At 43.6% G+C, this 27,955-nt stretch overlaps 1 protein-coding gene across 2 annotated transcripts; it reads left to right on the top strand.

The window, feature by feature from the left end:
- The first annotated feature begins 28 nt into the window (after positions 1–28).
- On the top strand, positions 29–27,912 carry DCTN5 (dynactin subunit 5). 2 transcript variants are annotated; one of them, XM_040458757.1, is made up of 6 exons: positions 29–184; positions 936–1,004; positions 6,605–6,723; positions 9,793–9,904; positions 14,392–14,494; positions 27,002–27,912. In XM_040458757.1, the coding sequence occupies exons 1-6, from the start codon at positions 137–139 to the stop codon at positions 27,013–27,015; spliced, it is 465 nt and encodes a 154-aa protein (XP_040314691.1). In that variant the 5' UTR covers positions 29–136; the 3' UTR covers positions 27,016–27,912. The 2 variants fall into 2 exon arrangements, with proteins under 2 accessions (XP_040314691.1, XP_040314690.1); XM_040458756.1 differs by lacking the exon at positions 27,002–27,912 and adding an exon at positions 17,691–19,062 and having other exon boundaries at positions 32–184.
- The last annotated feature ends 43 nt before the right edge of the window (positions 27,913–27,955 follow it).

The following is a 27,955-nucleotide window of genomic DNA, read 5'->3' as shown; positions in this document are numbered from 1 at the left end:
GAGCCGAGCTGCGGATGAGAGCGCCGGACGCCCAGGGCGGAAGTGGAGGAGCGGCCGGAAGTAGTCCGAATCCCAGTCAGACTGACCGGCTGGCGGCTTTGACAGGAGCGGGAGCTGCGGAAAGAAGTTGGTGGCAATGGAGTTGGGCGAGCTGCTTTATAACAAGTCGGAGTACATCGAGACGGTGCGCTTGTCCAGGCATCTTTCTCCCGTTTCCAAGCCTGCGTCCCTTTGAGGCTGGTGCCCCCCTCCTGCCCCACCCCGGGTCGCTTTGGCGTTTAGTCCGAGATTACATAGGATCACTTCGTGAATGGCTCAGCTTTGTTACTTATTCCCTGCATGGCCAGTTTAGGCTTTTTAAATTTATTCATGATTTCATCGTAGAGATAAAATGCCTTCCAGAAAGCAGGATACGTCTCATCCACCCTAATACTAATGGCAATTCCAGGCTTCGGGCCTTTCAGAGTTTTTTGTTTTTTGTTTTGTTTGTTTTAAGCTAATGTGTCGTACTTTGCTACCATGTGCTAAAAGACTGTTAGGTTCTTTGGAGTCAATACATGATGCGTGTAAATTGCTCCAGGTAGGGTAAGTGCTGAGTCGTCATTGCTATTATTATTTCTTTACTGAATTCTTGTACCTCTGATATGGGTAAAGTCATTATCCTGGATTTAGGGCTGTAAGTATAGAACTGAGACTTGAATCAATGTCTCTAATATTAGTAGGCTCTAGACTACCACATCCAAATTCTGGATCCATTCCTGGAGTCTCCAGTTTCCTAATCCATCCTTGCTTTGTTAATTTGCCGGACTCATTCCATTGAAGACTACATCACATTTCAAGTACTTTTCTCTCCAATACGAGAGCTTTCCAGATGGAAACTTGTAGCCCAGAACCCACTTAGTTTCTCACCCCTATTTTCTGCTCTTTCCTTTCAGGCATCTGGAAACAAAGTTAGTCGCCAGTCTGTGTTGTGTGGAAGTCAGAACATCGTTCTCAATGGCAAGGTAAGAGACACAGCCAGCCCCAGGATGCATACTTTTGCTTTCTGTCCACTAATTATCACATTAGCAGGACAGATAATACGTTACCACATCTCCCATTTGTTGCTATGCATTTAAAAATTGTCTTTTTGGGGGGCCCCTGGGTGGCTCAGTCAGTTAAACCTCTGACTTTGGCTCAGGTCATGATCTCGCAGTTTGTGGGTTCGAGCCCTGTGTCTGGCTCTGTGCTGACAACTGGAGCCTGGAGCCTACTTCAGCTTCTGTGTCTCCCTCTCTCTCTCTGCCCTCCCCTGGTCACGCTCTGTCTCTCTCTCTCAAAAATAAACAAACATTAAAAAAAAACTTACTAAAAATTTTCCTTTTTTCATTCTCCAAATTCTGTTGAATACAAAAAAAGATTCCATGAAAGAAGGCAACAGAAAACCTTTTTTCTTTATGCCAGAAACAAAATACAGTGGCACCCAGAACTGAAATTATTGCAAAGTGCTGTAGTGTGCCTTAACCACTAAATACAAATATAAATAGGCAACAAAATATTTTAGTGTAGAAACTATAAAGTAGGGGCTGCTGGATGGCTTAGTCGGTTAAGCATCCAACTTCGGTTCAGGTTATGATCTTGCAGTTCGTGAGTTGAGTTCAAGCCCTGCATTGGGCTCTACATTGGTGGTGCAGAGCCTGCTTGGGATTCTCTCTCTCTCTCTGCCTCTCCCTCTCTCTCTCTCCCTCTCTTTCTCTGCCCCTTCCCCACTCTCCCTTTCTCTCTAGAAGTAAATAAACTTAAAAAAAAAAAAAAAGAAACTATAAAGTAGTAGTAATATAATTAACAGTTTACTAATAATAGTTCAGTATTAACTGAAACTCTTAAAATTGATTTGAGACTCGAGAAAGACGCTAAACTATGAAACGAATTTGCAAAATGGAATATGAAAGGCTGAGAATCTTGTAGTCTGAATAAATTGAAATAGCACAAGAGGAGTATAAACATGGGAATAATATTACGACATTTCAGAACCAGAGAAAATACCAAGATATATTTGAGCTTGACAGACATTGAAGTCCACGGTTTTTTTCCTGCTAATTTTCTTTGAAATGTTACATCTCTAACTTCCAGAGGGAAAGTAGTCTCACTGTAATCAAGCAATCACAGATTTTTTCAGTAGAGACTCAATTACTGTCTCCATTAGCTCATCATACTATGAGATTTAATAGAAATATAGTTCAGTAATTAGGTATGATTAGTAATTATAGACACACTGTTTCTGCACACAGTTAGAACACTCATGTGGAGGATTTTTAGAAATCCCTTAGCTAATTTCAGGACATTTTCTGTGATTTTGTATGGAAGGTTTGTTTTTTAAAATGTGATATGTTGGGAGGGTGGGTGATGGCTATTGAGGAGGGCACCTTTTGGGATGAGCACTGGGTGTTGTATGGAAACCAATTTGACAATAAACTTCATATATTGAAAAAAAAAATAAAATGTGATATGTACAACCACTGTGCAACCATCACCACTATCTATTTCCAAAACTTTCATCACTCATACAGAAGCTCTGTATCCATTTGGCTTTGGCTTTACTTGGCTTTCTGTTACTTACTTTTTTTTTTTTTTATTTTTTTTTTTCAACGTTTATTTATTTTTGGGACAGAGAGAGACAGAGCATGAACGGGGGAGGGGCAGAGAGAGGGAGACACAGAATCGGAAACAGGCTCCAGGCTCTGAGCCATCAGCCCAGAGCCTGACGCGGGGCTCGAACTCCCGGACCGCGAGATTGTGACCTGGCTGAAGTCGGACGCTTAACTGACTGCGCCACCCAGGCGCCCCTACTTACTTTTTTTAAACTCAGTCATTAGAATAATCACAATAGGGAACACATATCACACTCACTAAGTACCATTGTTCTCAGTTCTGTTTTTTTAAAAAAAAATTTTTTTTTTTAACGTTTATTTATTTTTGAGACAGAGAGAGACGGAGCATGAACGGGGGAGGGTCAGAGAGAGGGAGACACAGAATCTGAAACAGGCTCCAGGCTCTGAGCTGTCAGCACAGGGGCCCGATGCGGGGCTCGAACTCACTGACCGTGAGATCGTGACCTGAGCCGAAGTCGGCGCTCAACCGACTGAGCCACCCAGGCGCCCCATTCTCAGTTCTGTTTCTAAGATTCACTGTGGTTTGTGTATTTTCACTGTTGTGTACAGTTCCATTTATCCCCTGTCCTATTAGTTATTTTGTTTCTAGTTTTTTGTTTTGTCCCTTTCAGAATTTTGAAATTTCTATTTTCCTAAGCCCTTATATCAGGTGTCATAGTTTCTGCCGGGGTAGACAGAGATCAGATGACTAAAGAAGACTGGGTGCCGACAACAGAGTGGCGGGTCCTGGTAAAGTGGAGAATCTGGGTCCTAGTTAAGCTCAAGGTGGTTGTTGCCATGTGGGAATATAGGCCTATATTTCCAGAGCTCTGATTTTCTCAAAAGAAACTGGAAATCTTGGGGGGGGGGTTAATTTTAATTTATTTTATTTTGAGAGAGAGAGTGCGAACAAGCAGAGGAGAGGGGCAGAGGGGGAGAGAGAGAGAATCTTAAGCGAGCCCCAACATGGGGCTTGATCCCTCAATCCCATGACCCTAGGACCACAATCTGAGCTGAAGTCAAGAGTCAGATGCTTAACTGACAGAGCTACCCAGGCACCCCCATATAATGGAACATTTTAAAAATTATCTTTATTAGAGCCCAAATGTCTGTCAACTGATGAATGGATAAAGAAGATGTTTATATATAATTGGTAATGAGAAAGAATGAAATCTTGCCATTTGCAACAATGTGGATGGGACTGCAGGGCATTACGCTAAGTGCAATAAGTCAGTCAGAGAAAGACAGATATATGTTTTCACTCCTACGTGGAATTTGAGAAACTTAACAAAAGATCATGGGGGAAGGGAAGGGGAAAAAGGTAGTTTCAAACAGAGAGGGAGGCAAACCATAAGAGACTCTTTTTTTTTTTTATAATGTTTATTTATTTTTGAGAGGGAGAGAGAGAGACAAGAGTGTGAGCTGGGGGAGGGCAGAGAGAGGGAGAGACAGAATGCGAAGCAGGCTCCAGGCTCTGAGCTGTCAGCACAGAGCCCGATGCGGGGCTCGAACTCACAAGCTCTGAGATCATGACCTGAGCCAAAGTTGGATGCTCAACCAACTGAGCCACCCAGGCACCCCAACCATAGGGGACTCTTAAATACAGAGAACAAACTGAGGGTTGATGATGGGGAGGGGAAAATGGGTGATGGGCATTGAGGAGGACACTTGTTGTGATGAGCACTGGGTGTTATATGTAAGCAATGAATCATGGGAATCTACTCCTGAAGCCAAGAACACACTGTATACACCGTATGTTAGCTAACTTGACAATAAATTATACTTAGAAAAAAACAATAACAAAATAAAGGAAAAATTATCTTTATTGAGGTATAATTTACATATAATAAAGTGTGCCCATTTTAAGTGTGTAGTTTGACATGTTTTGACTGATGCATACACCTATGCAGCCACTACTACAATTAAGGTGTAAAATGTTCCATCACCCTCATTTTCCTTGGACCCCTCTGTAGTCAGTCCTCCTCCTACCCTTGGCTCCAGGTAACCACTGGTGTAAAACTAATATAGATTAGTTTTTCATTTTGTAGAGTTTCTTATAATGGCAATCATGTACTCTGTCGTCAGGCTTCTTTCATTCAGCATAATGTTTTTGAGATTTATCCATGTTGTGTTCGTTAGTGGACTTATAGCTCATTACTTTTTATAGATGAACAGTATTATTATGGAACTTGCAGACATGTGCAAAAGTGTAGAGAACATATAATGAATCTGCATATGTTCATTCACCAGCTTCTGCAATTAGCAATATTCTGACATTCTGTTTCATCTTTACCTGTCCTGTAAACCCATACCTATTTTGACCAAGGTGAGGGGCTGGGTATTTTTAAAGCAAGTTGCACACATTGTATTATTTCACTCATAAATATTTCAATATGTATCATTGAGATTTAAAAACTTTAAAAATAAGTAGAGTACCCTTATTATATTTTTTAAGAAGCCAGTAATTTCCTAATATCATCTAATCCTCGGTCCATGTTCCGTCTTTCTAGTGTCTTAATATGTCTTTTAACAGTTGGTTTATTCAAATCAGGATCCAAATAAGGTCAAGTACACATTGCTTCTGGTTGATACATTTCTCAGGGCCCTTTATTTTTTATTTTTTTCTATTGTTTATTTATTTTTGAGACAGAACATGAGCGGGGGTGGGGGCAGGAGAGGGGAGGCAGAGAGAGAGGGGTACAGAGGATCCAAAGCAGGCTCCAGACTCTGCACTGAAAGCAGAGAGCCTGATGTGGGGCTTGAACTCACGAACTGTGACATCATGACCTGTGCCAAAGTCGGACACTCAACCGACTGAGCCAGCCAGATGCCCTCTCAGGGCCCTTTAAATCTGTAATAGTTCTTTTCCCCCAGCCTGTTTTTTTTCCCCATGCTACTTATATGTTAAGGAAACTGGCTCACTGTACTGTAGAATTTTCAAGTTTTGGATTTGGCCAGTTCTATTTGCACAAGTTGTTGAATGCAGTCTCTATGCCCCTTTTCTGCCCTTTAATTAGTAGATCTGGAGGCTTGATCAGATTTCTCTACCTTGAATTTATTTCTCTTTCTCTCATGCACAGCTGTTGTCATAGAGGAGGCCCATTCTTTCATTTTACCTTGATCCACTGTAGTCCTCTAACGGGCCACTTTTCCTCCAGTCTTACCTGCTCTCTCCATGTAGATTCTAGGCTGTTTTCAGAGTAGTATTTTTAAACTAAAGATTCGCTGTGTTAATCCTCCACTTAAAAACTTTCATTGATTCCTTATATCCTCTAGGGATATAAGCCTAAGCTTCTGTGCTCAGCATACATAAGGCCTGGTCCCTTGCTTACTTTTTTGGCTAGAACTACAGCCATATGCACTTTTTTTTTTTTTACCCTATTTATTCATTTATTCAAAAGACATTTCAAGAATGCCTACTTTTTACTAAGCATGGGGCATTAATCCCCCCCCAAAACTTCTGATTACATTATCCACCCTGCAGCCCATCCAGGCAATCATTGGGGAAGCTGGATATACCCTGCAGCGTAGCACTTCATCTGAGTCTAGAATTGGGAAGAGGAACCAGAAACTCAGTAGGTCTACCTGTGGGAGCATGAAGTTGAAGATAGTAGTATTGGGAGGTCGGACAAAGGTAGGGGCAGCCTGGACTTTCACTGAGCAGGTAGCAGGTCAGGCTTGGGGACAGGTGGAACCAAGTGAACCTGAATAGGTAAGTGAACTCGGGGGGTACCATATTCTCAGCAAACGTCTGTTTGTTCAGTGAGTGCTATTTGTGGGATATACTGGGAACCTCTTCAACTAAATCAGTGTTATGAAGGCCATTCTTTTTACCTTACAAGTTATCCCTTTTGCCAGAACACGTCACTCAGTAGATCAAAACATAACTTCAGTAGGTGTCTTGCTACCTACTCTTTTCTGTTGTGTTTTCAGCTGTACTGGTAGTTATTTTTCAAATGTGCTTTGTTTTGTAGACCATTGTGATGAACGACTGTATTATCCGAGGGGATCTGGCAAATGTGAGAGTTGGACGTCATTGCGTTGTGAAAAGCCGCAGTGTCATAAGGCCACCTTTCAAGAAATTCAGCAAAGGGTATGCAATTTAATTACCTTGTTTGGGTCTTGAGCAAGAATCTGCTACTGGTGGTGTGTTCCGTGTGTTGAGGTGTGGTGTGAGGAGCAGGGCTGTGCTATTGTTTGGGACATGAAAGAAGACTTCACTCTGATGAACACAACTCTGGTGGTGGTGGTCTTAGTTTAGTTGTTGGTTGGTTCCCAGAAACAGAATCCATTTAACCTAGAAAAAAAAAGCAAAGGGGATTCTGGCAAAAGAGGCAGGGGCATATTTAATGGAATCTCAGGGTAGGAGAAGGTGCCAGGCCTCACAAGGGACTAGAGCCTGTGCCTGGACAGCTAGACAGAATCACAATGACTGGTCTGTCACTCTCTTACTGAGATTATACTGTTTCTTACTTGTCCTTGTCTCTGTGTTTCTGCTTCCCTCCCCTCTCTTGTACATTGGCTTTGTCTTCCCCCATTTCTCACGAAGCCAACCTTGCTGCCTCAGCCCCTAACTTATATCTATTCTCCATTTAAGCTTCAGTGGATACCGACCAAGGATTTTAGGTCTTATTTCCAGAATCTTGGGAGAGGAAATCTGATTGGCTCAGCTTGAGTTGAGTGCTCCACCCCTGTCTTAACAGTTGTGACATGGAGGGCAGGGTCAGGTCAGGCCCACTGTGGGCCCAAGAATAAGGATTGCCCAAGAAAGGACATGGACAGGGCAGGAAAACTGTCCACTATGCCTAATGTGCTGGTTTTGGGCTTTGGTTTATTTTTTGTTTTTTGTTTTTGCCTCTCCCTCTTTTCCCTCCTGGCTTCTACCTGTGGCACCGTCTGCATGTCATTGAGTAAGTCAGCAAGCATTTACTGAGTGCTTTTTTTATGTCAGTCACTAGGATACAAGCTGGGTATGTAAAGATGGGTGAAATTGCGTTCCTGCCTCAAAGTTCTCAAAACCTAGTGGGAGAAACAATTACATAAATAGATGGCTACTATAAAATATGATAGTGTAATGTGATAGACACTGCATAATGTCATGCTCCTGTCATAGGGCTATGTACATGGTTAGGGAGGAACAGAGAACAGAGCAACCAACTGAGACTGTAATACCTAGGAACATGCAGAAATGATCCTGCATTCCTCAGAATGAGATCAGACTCCAGACTTTCCATTACATACAGGAATTAGAGCAGGGAGCCTGTAAGTCATTCACATGAAAACATTTGCTCATTAGCTCAGAAGGCAATTGGGGGAAAACTAGAAAACCTCTTGGTAGCCTTTTGTGGTTCCATACTGTGACAGGTACTCTGTTGGAGTTGTTGACTTTCCCTTCTGATAATGGCATTACTGGGCTGGATATGGTCCCAGGAAAGCACCGAGAATAAATAATAAACATGGGGTTTATTGGTGAATTGGAAGGATATATAAATGAGAATAGTCCACATGAGAAATACATAAGTACAGAAGTGTAACTAGCAACACATGAATAGTAAGTGAGTTTGGGGGCGCCTGGATGGCTCAGTCAGTTGGGCTTCCAACTCTTGATTTCGGCTCAGGTCATGATCTCACAATTCATGAGATCGAGCCTCATGTCAGGCTCTGTGCTGAGCATGGAACCTGCTTGGGATTCTCTCTCTCCTCTCTCTGCCCCTCCCCTGCTTGTTGTGTGTTCTCTCTCTCTCTCTCAAAATAAAAAACATGAAAAAAAAAGAGAGAGAGTGTGTGTGGATTCTCCCCACTCCCATCCCACATATCTGAATACCAGAACTAGATAATAGAAAATAGAACCAGATAAGAATATCAGGTTTGGAATTTTAATTAATTAATTAATTTTTAAGTTTATATATTTTGAGAGAGAGAGAAAACATGAGTGGGAGTGGGGCAGAGAGAGAGGGAGAGAATCCCAAGCAGGCTCTGCACTGTCAGTGCAGAGCCCGACACAGGGCTCAAACTCACAAACCCTGAGATCATGACCTGAGCTGAGATCAAGAGTTGGGCACTTAACTGACTGAGCCACCCAGGCGTCCCTGGAATTTTTAATTTAAAATTAAATGACGGTTCTGCTGTAGACTGTGATGAGATCAAGGAATTCATGGTCACACAAGGGGTACAGATCAAAAATACGAATGGATTAAGGAAGATTTAAATAAATTATACGTCCTCAGAGGACAGATACCGTCTCCAATAAAATATTCCTGACAAAATAGAACACAGGACTAGAAAGAGCCAGTGAGCATCCAACTACTTTATTTTAGTTCCAGTCCAAATATTTTATATCCCAGTGTATTGAAGTTACCTGTAAATGCGATCCTAGAACGACTGTCCATGACATTTGAGGAATCCTAGAGAATGGGAATAATGTCAGAAGTCTGGAGAAAGCCTCCTGACTCCTACTCATCCTTCAAGTCTTGGCTTACGTATCACTTTCAGTTAAACTTTTACCAAACTGCCAATTTAGGTAGTTATATACTCTCATTGTATACTCTCATATCTTGGTGCTTTTCGTCTGTAGCACTAATCACAGTTGTAATTAATTACTTAGATAATCATTTATTTAATCTCTCTTCTCTTGATTGCAAGCTCCTCGTGGGCAGGGTTATGTACCTTTTGCTTGCTATTATATCTCCAGTTCCCTAGCGTAGAGTCTGGCATATAGTAGGCATTCAGGAAGATCAGTGAATATACAAATGTTTGGAATGCTGAATGCTAGAAAATACATCCTCAAAACCTGATGTCAGTTCCTTGAAGCCCTGTAGAGCAGATTACTGAAAATGTGACCTATGAGCATTTTCAAGGAGGCAGGAATGAGCAAAACATTCATTCATTTGGTGCCAGCTCTTTTAGCTTGGAAGGCCTTGCTCCTTCTGCCTTGCTGTTTCTTTGCACACTGCCTGGTCTAATATTTCTGATTTTGAGCTAGTAATCACATTCATCTTCAACATTATAGAATTCCCCTAGCCTGAGAGTGCTTTCCTTACTAGGAGCAGTCTTATTAAGACGAGACGATAAAGTTGAGAATATGGTCTGTAGTTCTATAAACCTCTACCAAGAGCACATCACCTTGACTTTTTTTTTGTTTGTTCATCTTTTCCTTCTCTAGTGTTGCATTTTTTCCTTTACATATCGGGGACCATGTCTTTATTGAGGAAGATTGTGTGGTCAACGCAGCTCAGATTGGCTCTTACGTTCACGTTGGCAAGAACTGTGTGATTGTGAGTATGATGTCTTGGCTGGCTAAATGTCCTCCCTTCCCCTCAAGCTCACGTCCCTCACATCAGTGGGCCTCCACTTTTGTGACCGAGGAGGGTAGAAGTAGTTTCTGGCCTACTGGAATTATTGTTGGATTTGGAGTTTTTTAGACATTAAAAATCATGGCTAAACTTTACCAAACCTCTTCTATATGATGTTGAACTTTCCTTTGATGATCTTATTTGACCCTCATAACCATCCAAGGGTGATAGTACTATTATTATCCCTATTTGTGAGTGAGAAGCCTGAAGACCTTAGATATTAGGGGATTTGGCAGGGCTATTAAGTGGTAGAGCTGGGATTCGAACCCAGGCGGCATGAATAGCCATGCCGATTCTATGGCCTACCTGTTGCCTTACCTCCAGGAACGTACAGTTTAGTGGGTCAAAGGGGATGACATTAGGCAAAGTGCAAGTAGTTCAGGGTGATGGGTGTGCAGGGTACAAGTGGCCCTTTCTCAGTGGAACCTGTAGGACCCTGGTCCATAGGAGCCTTGGCATCCACTTGTTACATCCAGGCGTGGCTTTACAGATTTGGATTTCTTAGTATTTCACAGATGAAGAGCTTGATTTCAGTTGGGATTTAGGAGAACATCCTGGGTGAGAATATTAATGACTGGAGCTGAACTGCCTTAAGGTTTAGGGAAGATGTTTCCTGTATTTTAAATTTGTACCCAAATTCTAGATTCTTGGGAAAGCCAAGAACTTTTCATGTTTTTAAATGGCTGTTCCCAATAATGCAGAGGCAGCTCTCTGCTCTGGACAAGACTCAAGTATCAAAATACTTGCTGAATCTGGGGTTCCTGGGTGGCTCGGTCGGTTAAGCGTCTGACTCTTGATTTGGCTCAGGTCATGATCTCATGGTTCATGAGTTTGATTCTCACGTGAATTGAACTGAGCTAATAGCAAGAGCCTACTTGGGATTCTCTTTCCTCTCTCTTTCTCTGTGTCCCTCCCCTGCTCATGATGTCTCTCTCTCTCTCTCTCTCTCTCAAAATAAATAAAGAAACAAATCAAAAAATACATCCTGAAACCATGCAGTCACATTCCACAAGCCACAAGCAAAGATGGACCATGTAGTGGAGAGCCACATGACTGTGGAAATCTGATTTGGTTAGTCATAATTAAGGGAAGTTGTTGTTTTGCCAACCATTCTCCTCCAAAGGAGTCCCCTTGTGTGTATCAGAGACAGAGAGTCTTTAGTTTGGCATGATGTTGAAGGGGGAAAATAGTGAAACTCATCCTGTCCAACAAGAGTTGGTTTTCTAAGCCATGGTTAGATTTTTCTTTTTCTTTTTTTCTTTCTTTTCTTTTTTTAAGTTTATTTATTTACTTTGAGAGAGAGAGAGAGAGAGAGAGCGTGAATCAGGGAGGAGCAAAGAGAACGGGAGAATCCCAAGCAGGCTCTGTGCTGTCTCGGGGCTCGAACCCACAAACCATGAGATCATGACCTGAGCCACAGTCGGATACTTAACTGACTGAGCCACCCAGGCACCCCACAGCTGGATTTTTTCTGACATTTTCTGCAGCAAAGTGATGACATCCTCATAGTAGCCTAGGTGTTAGTCCTGTCCTTTATCCCCAGAGCAAAATATCTGAAATGTTGAGATCCAAATGCTCTTCCCAATGCTTAGGGAATTCTAGTCTTCTTGTCCTGTATTTTGCTTTTTAGGCCACTTTTCGATACATCAGTTCATGAAATAGTCACTGTTGGGTATTGGCAGTATTTATTTGCTGAGCCTTTACAAATCCTCAAGTAATCTCAAGAGAAAAATTCTTTTAGAATTCTAGAATCTCGGAGCTAGCAGGAATTCTTTGAGTCCAGCTGACCCCATGACCCACAGATCCTTCCTCTAGCACCCATTTGGTGTTCTAACTCTTGTTTGGATGTGTGAAGGTATAGATGTCAATCAGAACTGCCTGAATGCCTACAGGTAAAGACTAACAAGCAATCTTAACAGGCATCGTTATTGTACTGTGAGCTTTGCATTTATTATCTCTAATCCTCAGAGCATCCCTGCAGGTTTGGTTTTATGTCCTGTTTCACAGATGAGGAAACCAAGGCTCAGAGATGCTAAATAACTTGTATAAGGAGATAAAGGTAGCTGTAATAGTGGTAACACGTAGTTCTTGACTCCTCCTTGAAAAGTTCACCACGAAAGAATAAAGAAGTAGTTTCAGCTTTTAACCTCCTCATCTGTTGCCAATCCACTCATGCCTAAGAAGTACTGGCATTTTTACTTTTGCTGCTATTTAATTGATCAGTTTTCCCAGAATGCTCTGAAAGCTGATTAAGCATCATTTGTCTGAGTGGGCAGAATGGCTAACTAGTGGACTCAGCAGGTGCCTACTACAGCAGGTGTGGTGGCTGGTGATACACAGAGCAAAGTTTTATTCACATTGCTCTTTTTCTAGGACCCTTTGTCTGCAGATTCCCTATATGTGAGTGTAGCATGTCTGATGCAGCATATTCTGTTTCATTTCACTCAGTGCCCCATGTGCTTAGTCTGTATTATTAGGAGCTTAGGTGCCGTAGGATGTCTTTGAGTTCATTTGGAAATCACCAGGGGAGCTGGCTGGCTGCTGTATTTTTGAAATTGCCATTAGGGGTGCCTGGGTGGCTCATTTGGTTAAGCATCCAGCTTTCGATTTCAGCTCAGATCACGATCTCACAGTTCGTGAGATTGAGCCCTGCGTCAGGCTCTATGCTGACAGCACGAAGCCTGCTTGGGATTCTCTCTCTCCCTCCCTCTCTTTGCCCCTCCCCTGCTTGTGCATGCATGTATATACTCTCTCAAAAATAAATAAATTAAAAAAAAAAAAGAAATTGCCAATAGGAAGCAATTATGGGAGAGAACTTCCTAAGAGTGAACGAAGAGCTACAGTTGCAACTTGTTTCTGAGCTACAGATATTGTCAGGTATTGCCTAAGCTATTGTCCACTAGCCAGAGACAGCTTAGCAGTCACTTAAAAAATTCAGACTTAGAGGTATAAGCTTTTTAAAAAACTCATGTGACAATCTACCTGGAAATTCCTGGAAATACATATGATTTGGGTACTTATTTATTTATTTTTAATGTTTTGTGTATATTTGAGAGAGAGCACACAGTGGGGAAGGGACAGAGAGAGAGGGGAATAGAAGCTCTGAAGCAGGCTCTGTGCTGACAGCAGTAAGCCCGATGCAGGGCTTAAAAGCACAAACTCTGAGATCATAACCTGAGCTGATAGCAGATGCTCAACCAACTGAGCCACCTAGGTGTCCAATTTGGGTGTTTAGTAATGGGGAAAATTTTTTATATAGCTTTCATATCCTTTGGTAAAATCTGAGATCTGGATACATTAGCATTGTCCTGATAGTTAAGAATTCCACATTGTCAGCCAAATGTGCTTTATCAGACCAACTGACCAAAACACAAGTGAACTCATAGGGCCTGGTAATGCAAATGCAGTCAATAAAGACCAAACCTTTCATTTAGTTTGCAGGTAGTCTGAGGCACAATGCTAATCTGTATATAGAAGCCTCTCCTTTGCCTTAACCCATGAAACGGATGAATCTACCAGACCTTATTTCTTGCCCTCAAAACGCTGTGGGTTATGGCAGAATTGAAAAGTGAAGGCAGTGGATAAAGTCAAGCATAAGGCTTGGCTGAAACCTTCAAAACGAACATATTGGCTGATATGAACCAAGAGTACAGAAGTAGATCCTAATTCTGTGCACAAAATGGCTTCAGGGGTTCAACTGATGTCATGAGAATTAGTCTCCTTCTCTTTCCCGCTTTCCTCTAGGAGACTTTCAGGCAGGTTTTTCCCTTATGGAAACAACACAGCTGGTCCAGGCATCTGTCCTATTCTCTAGAAACTCCATTGGAAAGAGCTTCTTTCCCCAGTAGTCCCAGCAAAAGCCCTGATGTTCAGATTCATCAGACTGATCTGGCTCATTCCCTAAACCAGTTGCCATGGCCAGGCTTGGAGTTTGGGGTTAGGATAGGGGACTGTGATAGGCAGGGGGTGGTAACCAAGGGTCAATATAGGTTCTGTTACCAGAAGAAAGGGGAACAAATGTTGGACAAGCAAAATGATAGATGTCCACTAAATGACAAAAAAAGAAAAAGGAAAGGAAATTGTACAATTCTTGGAAGACTGAATTTCAGTCTATAGTGCTTAAGATAACCTGAACTGTCCCTAGCATACCCCCTCCCTGAGTTCACACACACACACACACGTGTGCACACACACACACTCACACTCGCACACACTAACACCCCTACCTCCTCCTGCTTGTCAAATGCCACCCAAAGTAGAGAACTGTGGCCAAACCTCTTGCCATTGTCCCCGTCTGTGGTATGATATCAGGAATGGAGAAAATACAAAATAGCTTTCTACACAGCAGATTGGACAACTTGTTACTCCATTTCCTGATCTGTTTCTTAGTGACAAGATTTTCATTTCAGGGGCGCCGGTGTGTATTGAAAGATTGCTGCAAAATTCTTGACAACACAGTTTTACCCCCAGAAACTGTGGTGCCGCCATTCACTGTCTTCTCCGGCTGCCCAGGTAAGCTTGGGTGTTGATATTCAAAGCTCAAGTTCTTTTTCCGTCAGAAAAATAATGGGTGCAACTTCTGTCTCTGACAATATGTTGATCTAGCTCATTTAAAAGATTCTCCTGTGACAGATTCCCTTGAAATGCTATCTAAAACGTAACCAGTATCTTTTTAAATGTGTAATTGGGTTCACCAGGAAATTTCAAGCAAAGAGAAAAGTACACCCATACCATAAGCATGTTTAGGTTTATGCATCTTCATAATAGAGTGGTTTAGGGTTTGATACTGCTGTGGGGACCAGTGATAAAGCCTTACATTCACGCATGGTGGAGAGATCTTCCTGAAGGGTGAGCTCTCAATAAAAAGTTGATATAGAATAAACCTGCTACTAGACAGGAAAAAGGCACAAAGACGCAAGTCTCTCTTGGCCTGGGCTCTGGGTGGAAAAAGAAAAGTCTGTCCAGAGAATTCTAACTATGGCTTCATGTTGGCTGGGGGTTTGTACTTCCCACACTGCCAAGGAATGTCCAACCTGAAAAGTTGACATAAAACAGTCTAAGACCAATGATAGCACTAGGACACCTGAGAAGAGCAAATATATCCCATCTCGACCTTGGCTGACAGAATGCCCTCAGGTAAAGCCCTCCTGAGCTCAGAGTTCCAAGTGGCCAAACATGTGAGCAAACAAAAGTCCTACACTCTCATCCTAGAAAACTTGGAAAACACTGGAAAACAGAAGGAAGAAGAAAACCTCATGTCCCCTGCCCCCAGTCCAAGACAGTCTCTTTTCTGTGTTGTTTTATATGGTTGAACTCATGCAGCATTTACAGAGGCACCCCAGAGATTCACAGATGGATGATGCTATGTAGAGAGAGATTTGACAGTATATGAGATCTACCACTGAGTGGTTTAGTTGTTTTTCCAATTAAAAAACTCATTACTCAGACCATTGACTGTGAGTTTCAAAGATGTACAGAATCATCCACTCAGATTCTTTGGGGAAGAAATTGACCATTCTGCTGTTCGGTGCACTTTTGCCTTTGCAGAGTAGGAAGGAGAGCCCTGCTGAGTCATTCTCCCTTATGGGGTTCCCATTGTGGAAAAGCTTAATCATTCTTAGCAAGTACAGATCAGAACAGCCCTTACAGTTGTTTTAGGTTGATTGTCAAACAGGTATCTGCTCTGAGGTGAGAAGCATATTGCCAGAGAAATACCCTTTTTTTTTTTTTAATGTTTATTTATTGTTCAGAGAGAGAGCAGGGGAGGGGCAGAGAGAGAGGGAGACAGAATCTAAAGCAGGTTATGCTGTCAGTGCAAAGCCCGATGTGGGGCTCAAACCCACAAACCGTGATATCATGACCTGAGCAGAAGTCAGATGCTCAACTGACTGAGCCACCCAGGCGCCCCACCAGAGAAATATCTTGATCTCTTTTAACTTTTTCAAGGTCCTTAGTACCAACCATGGTCTTTGGACACCAATGGCAGAGGCAGGGAGGCACCACTTCATATTTGAAATCCAAATAAGCACTGTGTTTTAGAGGTTCTGATGGAGGATTCAAGCTGCCTGAGACCTTAGAGATCATTGCGTAGATGGGGGAAATAGAAAGGTGTGGGTGTCCACAGGGTCAGAGCTGGTTTGTGGGAAAGCCTTGACTAGCACTTGAGACCCCTTATTTAGAATCCTGTACTGTCTGCACTGTGACAAGATGCTTCCCATGTTCATTTGCAGTAGTTTCACAAACATGCTATCTAGATACTGCTGTTGGAAATCTCCATCTTTAATAAAGAGGCGTAGGGCTGCAGGAAGACTGGCACATTTTTGGAGGGCTCCACTGCATGAAACTGACTAGTGGAACAAAGTGAAAGACAAACCATCTGGAAAGAATTTTGGCCAAAATTGCCTACAGGAGTCAGACAGAAGTGATTGAAGTAATAGCCTGTCATAGCTATCTAAGAATACAAACCTAACATTGTGAGATCTTCTGATGTTTCATGAGAATCTAAAAATATGAATTTTTATGTGATATCCCTGGAATTTTAAATGTTGGCTGCTAACTTTTTAAAAAGATTAAATACTATGCAGACCAAACATAGGTTTGCAAATCTAACATGGCTGTTCATTTGTAAACAGTTCCTGTGAGAATTTTGTATTTTTAAGACCTTTTTTCCATTGTACCTGTTACTTTCTCTTTCTACATATGCAAGTGCATGTATTTGTTCTTGTATGTGTGATGTATAGGTATGTGTATTCATATGCATATATACGTATACTTGTGTACATAATACAGATGTATGAGACTGTTTACACCTGTGTAAACAGACTCACACTCTTTATTCTGTTTGGAAACTTGCCTTCTTAACAGTGCATCTTGGGCATCTTTTCTTGTCAGTATGTGGAGAGTCCCCTCATTCCTTTTAATGGTTACATGTTTTTCGTTGCATAAATGTACCGTAGTGTAACTCATCAGTAATGGTGTAATGGATCATCAGATGTTGCCTTTGGTTTTTCAGTATTAGAAACTTTGCTGCGTTAATATTCTTGTACATGTATTGTTCAGTTGGGCAAGGTTATCTGTAGGATAAATTCTTAGAAGTTGGATTGTCAGGTCACAGGGTATGAACTTTTAAAAGTTTTGCTAGATTTTCCAAAATTGCTCTTCAAAACAGTTGTATGAACGTACGCTTCCACCCATAGTATATGGGAGTGACTTTTCCTGGAAATCCTTAAATACAATTTTTTGTCTTTCTGTAGGATATTTCTGTTCTACTCCCATCCACGACTTGTATATGTAGCAGGTTTGGGGACTGCATGTTTCACTCTATGAACAGCAGAGCAGCTTCTTACCTCAAAGGGTGTTCACCTTGGCTTTGCCCAGTAGGTGTCACACCAGAATCCAGGGGATGGACAAATCCATCCTGAAACAACCTCCAGTGGAGTCAGAGATGCCTTAATAACCTTTTTTACCTGGAATTTATTTATCCATTCAGGGAATTGTATTCTTTGTCTCCCCCCCCGCGCCCCCCCCCCCCCCCCCGATTAGAATCTCGGAGATGTGGTCAGTAGAACGACTCTGCTAGCATTGAAGATGGAGGACTTGGATTTAGATGCTCATGAGTAAAGAAAAGGGGCCTATAGGGGTTTAAACGAAATCAGAGCTGCTGTCCTCCCCCGGCTCCAGTTGGTTGATCAGGTCTTTCTTTCCCCAGGACTGTTTTCAGGGGAACTCCCAGAATGTACCCAGGAGCTGATGATTGACGTCACCAAGAGCTACTACCAGAAGTTTTTGCCCTTGACACAGGTCTAACGTCTCTGCCTTGTGTCTCGAATTTGGTTGAGCTCTAAGATGAACTTGGGGACAAAGTGAGCCAGCCAGCATCTACAAAGAGCTCTAGTGTCTTTGATATCTTCCACCCTCTTTTTTTGTTTGTCTGGTTTTGTTTAATTCTTTAGAATTTCTCAATCCTTCCAGGTTCTAAGCTCTTAAGACTTTAATAACAGAACGCCTGGAGGCGTTGTGTCCAAATGCTGTACTTAAACCTTATCTATTAACAGTCACTCCATACCATTATCTGTGGAACACAGAATCATCTGTTCCCAACACTCCCACCCCTTGGTCCCGTGGATGACTGGATCCTGCTGAAATAGGCCCGCCGAGCGCAGCACTGTCCCAGCGTGGAGGTCATGGAGCTGGTGTGCTGCTCTCAGCCATTAGCTGCTCACATGGATCGCTCTCGGCTTTCCTGAGCTAACACATTTGGCCATTCGCCCCAGTTGCTCATGGGGGAAAAAGTGTGACTTTTCAGAGCCCAGATTCCTGTTTGCTACTGAAACTTCAAGGGAGGGATGGTTAGCATTTCTCTCCTTCCCAAAATGACCTTAACTGTCCTTTTAACCCAGGGTGATGAATAAAAGACTTTCTAGCATTCTGATCTAGGACCTTTGGCTTTCACTAGAGGGGAGGCCCTCAGCACCCAGGTTTTATTTTTGCAAAGACCCAGGTTTGAGTCTCCCACGTGGACGGGCTAGTCTGGCAGTCACTCCTTGCCTCACAGTATTTTAGAGGCAGCAACATATGCCTTATTTCCTTGAAGACGTAGCATTTGTGACAATTGTTCTCTAACCTAGAACCATTCACCCGCTCTATATTTGCCATAAACGTCACAGTTAAGACCAAAATATTTGTACCTGGACCCGATCATGTATATATACAGGGGCCTCTTAAATCATTCTGTGGGCACAGAGTCCCAAGGAGTAAATGAATTTACCAGTGCTGTTCTTACCATCTCTTGGGTAATAACACAATCTTGCTTGGTTCTGCTCTGACCTCTTGGTCTAAAAGGATTTAGAAGGGAAGGCCTGAGAAGCTTGGCTTTGCTCAATGCTCTGATTCTGCTGTTAACAGGGTAGGATAGTTCAGCCTTGAAGATTAAGGATCTATCAGGAGCTGTCCTAACTTAATATCTGGTTGTGGGGTTAAAGTGTCTACATGTGATGATCTCTACTACGTCAATATAAAACTATTTTCTGGTTTGTCTTTTTTTTTTTGTTTGTGCATTAAAAGATTGACTTCAAAGATTATTTGAAGGTGATCCTTCTCTATCTCCAGTGATGGCTACCTCAGTTCCTTGGGCACTTTACTGCACGCCTGGTGCCCTGCTACAGACTTGACATTCACTGGTTCGCTTACGGTTCACACCAACCCAGTAAGGTGGATGTTGTTCCCATTTTACAGATGAGAAAAAAACTCAAAGATCTTAGGTAACTGGTCCAGTTCATACAATGAAGAAGTGACTGACCCAGGAGTCACCCCCCATGCCTATCTGACAACATAGCCATGTTACTCAGCTGTGCCCTGGTAAGATGATACTAGGCTTGCCCTTGGAGCACATCTGCTGTGCGTCCTACTTGATATCAGTAGTCTGTGATGGTTGCAGTTTTTTACTTTGTTTTGATTGATTGATGTCATTTCCTGGCATCTCCCCCAACTCACTTCTCCTTTCGTGCCACCATAAAGGCAGATCTTGGAATTGGCAGAGCTTTGTTGCTGTCTAAACTACCCTCTTGTTAGCTAGTGAAATCCTGCAGGGCATGTCTAACATTACCATCCAGCCTGTGTTTGAATACCTCCAGAAGGAAGCGTACCACTTTATGCAACTGTCCATTTTTCTTTTTCAATTTATTTCTTCCAGCTTCATTGAAATGTAATTGACATATAATTTTTTGACTGCCCATCTTGTGGGTGAACAGTGAAAATTAAGAGAAAGTGGGATCTTTTAAAAGCTTCTTCAACACAATTTTAAAAGCCTTGAGTAACTCATGTACGAGATTCCAAAAACCCAATCCAGTTAGTGGAAAAGGGACATGCAGTGAAGTAGAACTTCCCAGTCTAGAACCCCGATTGCACATTCTACTGCCCAGGGGCAACTACTCTGAACAGGTTTTGGTGTGTCCTACCAGAGACTGTCTGCATGCAGCAGCAGATACGAATGCATACCGCAGCCTGTGTATTCATACAACTGTGAGCACACAGTAGGCATGCAGCTTTGCACCTTGCTGCTTCTACGGAATGATACACCTTAGAGGCAGTTCCACCTTTGGCACATACAGGTGATAAAAATGGCAGTCACTAATATTTACATAGTGTTCCCCCATGTACCAGGCACTCTTCTGACTTCTGCACATTTATTAACTTCTTTAGTCCTCACCACCACCAGGGGTAGGTACCATTACTCTTCCCTAAGGAACAGAGGTTAAGTAAAATGCTCAAATTTGTACATCTGATGGGATGGTGAGTCAAGGCAGTCTGCATGTAGAGCCCATACTTTTCATCACTATGCTGGAATTCCTCTCTGTTGTAAAACCTTCCGTTGCCCAAAATTGTATCATCCAGCCAGCCCTCACTGTTCAGAAAGCTGAGAAAGTATTTTGCTTTTTCAGGCAGGCAAGGGCAAGGGGGTTGGGAGTGGGTATGGGATGAACCATCCAGCAGTGGCTGCCCCAGGCAGGAAGCCCAGTGTCCCCCTGAGAAGACTGTCTCCTTGCAACGTGCCTTGCTGTCTTGTAGCTGCAGTGGTCGTTTAAGAGCTAAATGGGAGCAGGTTTCATGGGAACTGTGTCTTGCTTGCAGTCAGTAAATAGTGTCTTAAAATTCTGTACCATATAGTTGGCACTCTATAGAGGAATCTGCAAGCTAGATTAGATAAAAATCCAGTTAGAATGCTTTGTTGCAAGTGACAGAAATCCAGCCCGAGCCAGTTTAAGTAAGAAAGGGGTTTTATTGGCTTACACAACAGATCATGGAAAAGGTTAGCTTCGGAAGCAATGTAATGTGCACCTTGGGCAAGTTACTTAATCTCTCTGCCCTGTACCCTAAGCTGTACAATGGGGATGACAATGGCACCCCCGTAGAATTGGTTCTGATTAAATGAGGTACTATATGTAAACATTAAAGATCGTTCCTAGCACTCTGCAAGTAATAACATTATCATTGCAGGGATAATTATATCCAGAGACTGAAACCCAATATGGCTCTTTGTTTTCTATTTCTTTTTCACCTGTACGTTAGTAAAGGTACAGACTGGGCTGCTGTAACAAAGAGACCACTGAACTACAGTGGCTGTCTCTCACCTAGCAGTGTGGGGATAGTCAGGTTGTTCAGCGCAGATAGGTGTGGGCTCCAGGAAACCATCAAATACCCAAGGTCCTACTATCTTGTCACGTGACCACATTTAGCTACAAGGGAGGAGGCAAATTTAGTCACTGGCTGCATAGCTAAAACCTGAGGAAGGAGATTCTAACAGTAAAAGGGAGAGGGGGAGATTGGACACAGGGAAACAGTAAGCAAGCTCTCCCAGGTCTGTGTTGGCTTCCTTTTCTCCTACTGTAAGCGGGTTCTCTCATGCATTGGAGCCCATGGCAGCTGACTGCTCCAGATTCTACCCTCCCAGCTTACTAGCCCTGAGAGAGAGGCTTCTTCCCCCCAGTTCTAATTTGGAAAATCCTTATAGAAAGGTCCTCAGTGGTTTCTGGCGAGTCCCATACCCTCTTGGATCAATCACTGCCCTAGGGTGTGCAGCCCTATGATAAACCTGATGTAGGTCATGAGCTTTCCTCCATCCCCCCCATGGCTGAGGAACAGCAGAGCCCATCACCAAAACAAGATGCTGGGCAGACAAATAATAGCTACTACAAATAGTAAACGAGTCTATAATTACTCGTTACTGATACTGTTGGAAAGGATGTTGGTGGTCATATGTGTCCTAGGAAAGGCCAGCTGGACTCTGTCTCCATGGTGGCTCTCACCCCAGGGACAATCTGTCACTAGATAATTACCTTTAAAACCCCAGAGAAGAAAGTCTCCTTGTCTTCACAATACTCTCCGAAGAGCAGACAGATGGGAGAGACCTCGGCTGGGACTCTTTCCAGTTGTCTTAGGGGACAGGGGAAATTAATTGGCTCATGTAGCTGATAAGGCCAGGGCCAGGTTAGGCTTCAAGCCATATTCCAAGACTCACAACAGCATCATCAGGGATCTGTCTCTTTGGTTCTTGACTCTGCTTTCCTTTGAGCTGGCTTCATTCTCAGGCTTCACGAGTTACCCTGTAGCTCCAGTTATTGGTAGAAAGAGCTCCCTTTCCCCAACAGAACCCCTGGACCTGGCTATCATTGGTCCAAACCCTGGGATGTATTCAGCCTCAAGTAATCACTGTGGCCAGGAAGGTAGAATGCACTGATTGCCTAGACCAGGGACACATCCTCACACGGCTCGAGAGTTGGTGTTGGGTGGCTGTGGTGATGTTGCCAGAAGAGGGGATGAATGGATGCTGGGCAGGAAAAATCACCTGCTGTCCAGTTCAGGCCTCTTCCTTTTCTCCACTTGTCTTCACTGCCCTCTGTTTACCTGCCTACTCTTACTGCCTGTCCAATCTCTCATTACCCTTGGTCTTGGGGGTGGGATGCCTCTGGTTGTACCTGGGCCTGGCACAGGGAGGATGTTGCTTAGCCAAAGTGAAGTGTTGATAAAGAGCCATTTAGGGTCACCTGGGTGGCTCAGTTGGTTAAGCGTCCAACTCTTGATCTCAGCTCAGGTCTTTTTTTTTTTTTTAATGTTTATTTTTGAGAGAGAGAGAGACAGAGCATGAACAGGAGAGGGGCAGAGAGAGAGGGAGACACAGAATCAGAAGCAGGCTCCAGCCTCTGAGCTGTCAGCACAGAGCCGATGTGGGACTTGAATTCATGAACTGCAAGATCATGATCTGAGCCAAAGTCGATGCTTAACCGACTGAGCCACCCAGGCACCCCTCTGTTTTCTTTTTATGTTTATTTATTTATTTTGAGGGGGAGAGAGCATGAGCAGGGGAGGGGTAGAGAAAGAAGGAGAGAGAGAATCCCAAGCAGGCTCTGTGCTACCCGCACAGAGCCTGACCCACCATGACTTGATCCCATGAACCACGAGATCATAACCCGAGCTGAAATCTAGAGTCAGACGCTCGGGGCGCCTGGGTGGCTCAGTCGGTTAAGCGTCCGACTTCAGCTCAGGTCATGATCTCAAGGTTCGTGGATTCGAGCCCCATGTCGGGCTCTGTGCTGACAGCTCAGAGCCTGGAGCCTACTTTGGATTCTGTTTCCACATCTTTCTCTGCCCCTCGCTCATTCATACTCTGTCTCTCTCTCTCTCTCTCTCTCTCAAAAATAAATAAACATTAAAAAAAAAAAAAGTGTCAGATGCTCAACCAACTGAGCCACCTAGGCACCCTTCAGCTCAGGTCTTGATCTCAGGGTTGGGAGTTCAGGCTTCCATGTCCAGCATGGAGCCAACTTAAAAAAAATAAGTAATAATAATAAAGAGCCATTTAGAGGATGCTCCTCTGCCTGGAACTTCTTCCTTGTAGACCCCATAGCACCTTGTTAGAGGAGCCCTTGTCAAGGTCTAGGTAGAATTCTAGTTATGTACTTGTGTTCTTGTCTGAGCCCACACTAGCTGTGAGCTCCTGAGGAGTCAGATGTGAGCCTGTGGGTATCCAGCCCATACTTAACGGGGTGAGCCCCTCCTCCCCTCAGTCCCTACCCAGCCTAGATAAGTGTTATGTTGCAAGATCCCAGGTACAGGGGGCAAGGTTGAATGACTGACTCGTGTGCCTTCTGTTGACTGATTCTGGTGCATGTGGTTGCACAGGGTTACTGTGGTTGTTTGGGATGTGCAGTGGCTTCAGAATTAGTCACTTCTGCATGGGCCATTTCACTCAGAGCCTGAGGCCACACTTCCTTTCTTAGTCACTGACCCATGTGGGTAATGGCAGACTTGAAGTGAATCAGACAAACATTACTTCTATTTAATACATCCTTGGAAGTTTCTCAGCTATAAAGAAGGGATCTTGGTGGCTAGGTAGGTCTTTCTTGGTGTATTGATGTGGCCAGTGAGAGCCCACAAGAGTCCAGAACATGGAGCCCCAGACACATTCTGACTTGCCCTCAGCCATTCTCTAGGACAAATTGACATTAATGGACCTGGATGGTTGCCTTGGGTGATCAGAGCTAGCTGGCTGATCCCCAGGGGGTAGCTTCAATGGAGTTGCAAGGCCCCTGTAATGACATTGGCAGTGTTGAAACATTGTGTTAAGGCTTGATTATTTCAAAAAAGTTGTCAACAAAGTGTCCTGCCAGCTTGGACCAGTTTCTCCAAGTCCGTGATCACTGAAACACTTCTAGAGCCCCCACTAATGTGCTTTTCTAGAATATGCACTTGCTACCTTTAGGGCTCGGAAGACGGGGCCCTGAGCACATGCTATATCACTCCTTTGCTCATTTACCAAATACCTTTTGAGCCACTGCTGAGTGCCCGGCGGTGCCCTCGCCCCTGGAGATACGGTAGACAATAAGATGGAGCCAGCTCCTGTCGGTAGGGATGTTATAGCTTAGTAGGGGAGAGAAAGCCAAAGAAACAGAGTTCCCCAATGGAGGCCTGGGGGCCCCTTTGCAGGTCACAGTGGTGAAGAGTGGGCACTGGAGGCAGGAAGATCAAACCCCAGCCCTGCTGTGTACTAGCCTTGTGACTTTGGACAAGTTATCTCCCCTTGTGGAACCTCAGATTTCTCATCAATAAAATGGGGAAGATGCCTAGGAGTTGTTATGAGGATTTAAATGCACTCAGACGTGTAAAGCAGGAGCCCTGGCTCAGGGTAAGTGCTTAGTGACTGGTAGTTTGTAACAACTATTATTAGTAAGTGAAAAATCTTGAGTAAAATCCTTCATAGTATAAGGTACAGCATACTTACGTATTTTTAAATTTAGAAAGAACATCAGCTCATTTATAATCAATCCACCACAAAGAAGAGATGGGAAACAGAAATCACCCTTCCTTGCTTTGCACTTACCAGATTCCGGGCACTTATTAGAAAACATTTAATCTTCCTGTCAAAAAAGTAGGGATTTTTAGAACTCATTATACAGAGGAGGAAACATCTTCAGAAGGGTTAAGTCAACTTTCCCAGTGTCACAAAGCTAATTAATGACTGAGCCAGAATCCATGTTTTATGCAGTCCCCCAGTATCCTGAGCCTCCAAGGCACTTGATGCTGAGGACCATCCTTGCTGCCCAGGCAGTTAATTCTTTGTTTTCCTGAAGTTTTTGCTGGTGAGTTGGGCACACCTACTTTTCATTAGGCACTCTGACCCAGACCCTGGAGCAAGAAGAGTTAGCGCAGGACGACCTGCTTCCCCGAGGAGAGGAGATGGCTTGTTCTGTATCTTTAAGTCTGCTGGGCATCACACATGTGGTCGATGCATAAGAAAATCGTCCAAGAGAAGAGACACAAGAATGGAGTCCACACCCTCTCTGGCTTTCAGACCTTGGGTCTAGACATTCGGCCATGGTCTTTCTGGGCCCTACCAACATCCCTCTTTTCAGCTGTATTCATCTCAACCTTCGGTGTCTGCTGAGTGCACTTTCTGACTTCACATGGGAACAGCGAGAGCCCGCAAAAGCAGTAGGGCCAGAGGGGGAGAATAAGGAAATCTGAGACTCAGAAACTCTAAGGCCTCTTGGAGACTCTGAGCTCCGTGGGAGTAGGTACAGGTTCTTTTTGTTTCAATAATAATAGCAACAACTGACATGACTCTGTCCCCGGTGTGTTTCAAGTGCTGTCCTCATAGACGCTCTTTACAAGAACCTTTGGAGATGGGCACATCACAGATAGAATCCTAGAAGATGGGCACTTTAAGTATCCCCATTTTATAGACATGGAAATAGAGGCACAGAGAGGTTAAGTAACTTGCCCAATGTCACACAGCTTGTAAGGAGGAGGGTTTGAGCCCAGAGTTCTTCAGTTTAACCAATATATCGTATTGCTTGTTGGTAAGGAGGGAGTGAACAAGTGAGTCTGGGATTTGCGGCTGGCCAGACCGACAAGGCCCCCAGAGGCAGGATGAGGCGTACTCCGGAGTCAGCAGAGTTGTGTTGCAATTCCCTGGCTACAGGACCTCGGGCAGTAACCTCATCCGGAAGTGCCCGTGTCCTCATCTTCAAAATGGGAATAAGGTCTTTTTGAGGATGCAGTGAGATCATCTCCGTAAAGCTGTTAGCCCCATGCCTGGTATATGCAGAGTGCTCAGTGAGGGCTCACTGTTAGTATCACTGACGCTCTGTAGATGATTGTATTAATGTGGCATCACTGCAGCTGTATCAATGGAAACTCCGTGTTGACAAGAGCTAGAAGGGAATATGAAAAAGAAAACAGTTGCTAAATGTCAAAGCGAATTACTGTTTTTTCAATGCGTTGTCATTTCTTTTTTCTTTTTTTTGTATGTTTATTCATTTTTCAGAGACAGAGACAGAGTATGGGGGGGGAGAGGCAGAGAGACAGGGAGACACAGAATCCAAAGCAGGCTCCAGTCTCCCGAGCTGTCAGCACAGAGCCCGATGCGGGGCTCGAATTCATGAGTTGTGAGATGACCTGAGCCGAAGTCGGATGCTTAAGTGACCGAGCCACCCAGGTGCCCAATGCTTTGTCTTTTAAGTGTGTGTCCATTTCTAAATGGAATAAATAGAATATACATGCAGTGGGTACTCAGTGGCCTTCAAATGTATTATTGGTTGATTCCATTGCTTAAAAGTCTTATCTTGGTGGGGGTTGTTTCTGCCTCTGCAGAAAAGAGTTAGCACTTCAGGCCTGTAATTAACAGTTCTCTTGATGCTGAATTTACTGCTAGGGGTTTGAGTAAATCTGCAATGAGGAAAAAAGGGAAGTTTTTAAAAATGATTTTGTATTTTGTAGCTCTTGTATCTGGAAATGTAAAACTGGTTTAAAATGTCACATACTTCACAGTTTCATAAATGCTAGAGGGATCATCCCAATCAAAGAAAGATGCAAAAAAAAAAAAAAAAATTAAGAAGGTGTTGGTGAGATACAGCTTCTGGCGGGTGTGTTGGAGTTTAAATTCTTTGAGCGTTGGAACCAGAACAAGTTTTCATGTAACTGTTGATTTTTGCTATGATTTGTGTCTGTTGGAACCTCTGGAAGGGGAGACAACATGAAAAGAGAAGCAATTTCTGGATGGAAACGCACATTTGGAATTTGAAAAAGCAGTTGCACTGCCAGTGAGCCCTAGGTGAAATGTCCAACGCCTAGAGGCTGATGCCAGGCCAGCATGATGTACATGGTTTTGAGTGGGTCAGACTGACAACATGAAAAGGAAGCCTTGCTTGTCACTTGGACTTGGACCATGGCTGTCTGGTACTGCAGTATGACTTTCTGCAAGAAGCCAAAGAAAAGCAGCTGGCTCTCTTGGAATCCCAGATTCACTAATTGTAAAAGTCTGCATGTGACTAAGCTGAAAACTGGCCTCTGGGAGCTGTTTCAGCCCCAGCAGGAGCTGTGCTGACCTGGAAGCAGACACAGGCTCCATGAATAGGACTCAGACCCTGGGACCGTTGAAGGTTTAGGACCCCTTCTGTAGAGCTCTCATTATGAAAACCTACATCGTGGATGCTGGCCGGACCGTCGGGCCACATACACATGCCCACAGGAGAAGGCTTATTCTCTGATGGGACCATCTACAATCAAGCTGCCGGTCAGCTCTTTGTCGCGAATGCGGAGGCTACCTGCATCCTGATTTGTGATCCCTGCCAGTGTTGGGGGAGGGCACATCACAGGGACTGTGACCCCTCCACCTGCTGTTGAAGATCAGACTCTGGGCCTTCTTGGCAAGGATGTCTCACTGGTGTTGACTTGTGTTCGACTTTCTAGACTAGTTGCAGCTTAACCACAGTGGGCTGATAGCCTGATTCTATTTCCTTACTGCACCCTCCCACCCCCATACACACCTAGTAAGGTAGGTTCACTATTTGAATATAGCTGTCTCAAGAGGGATTGATCTAGGCTGTTCACTGAATAAAAGGAATGGGAGATGATGTACACCCATTTGGAAACTTTTGAAAATTCAAGCTTTCATCCTCCACTAGTCTGCCAGGGCTC

This window comes from Herpailurus yagouaroundi, unplaced genomic scaffold, assembly GCF_014898765.1.
Source record: "Herpailurus yagouaroundi ecotype Mexico unplaced genomic scaffold, PumYag 222, whole genome shotgun sequence".
In the NCBI taxonomy this organism is placed as follows: Eukaryota; Metazoa; Chordata; class Mammalia; order Carnivora; family Felidae; genus Herpailurus; species Herpailurus yagouaroundi.
The sequence above is the reverse complement of the archived record's forward strand: the minus strand, read 5'-3'. Positions and strand labels throughout refer to the sequence as shown.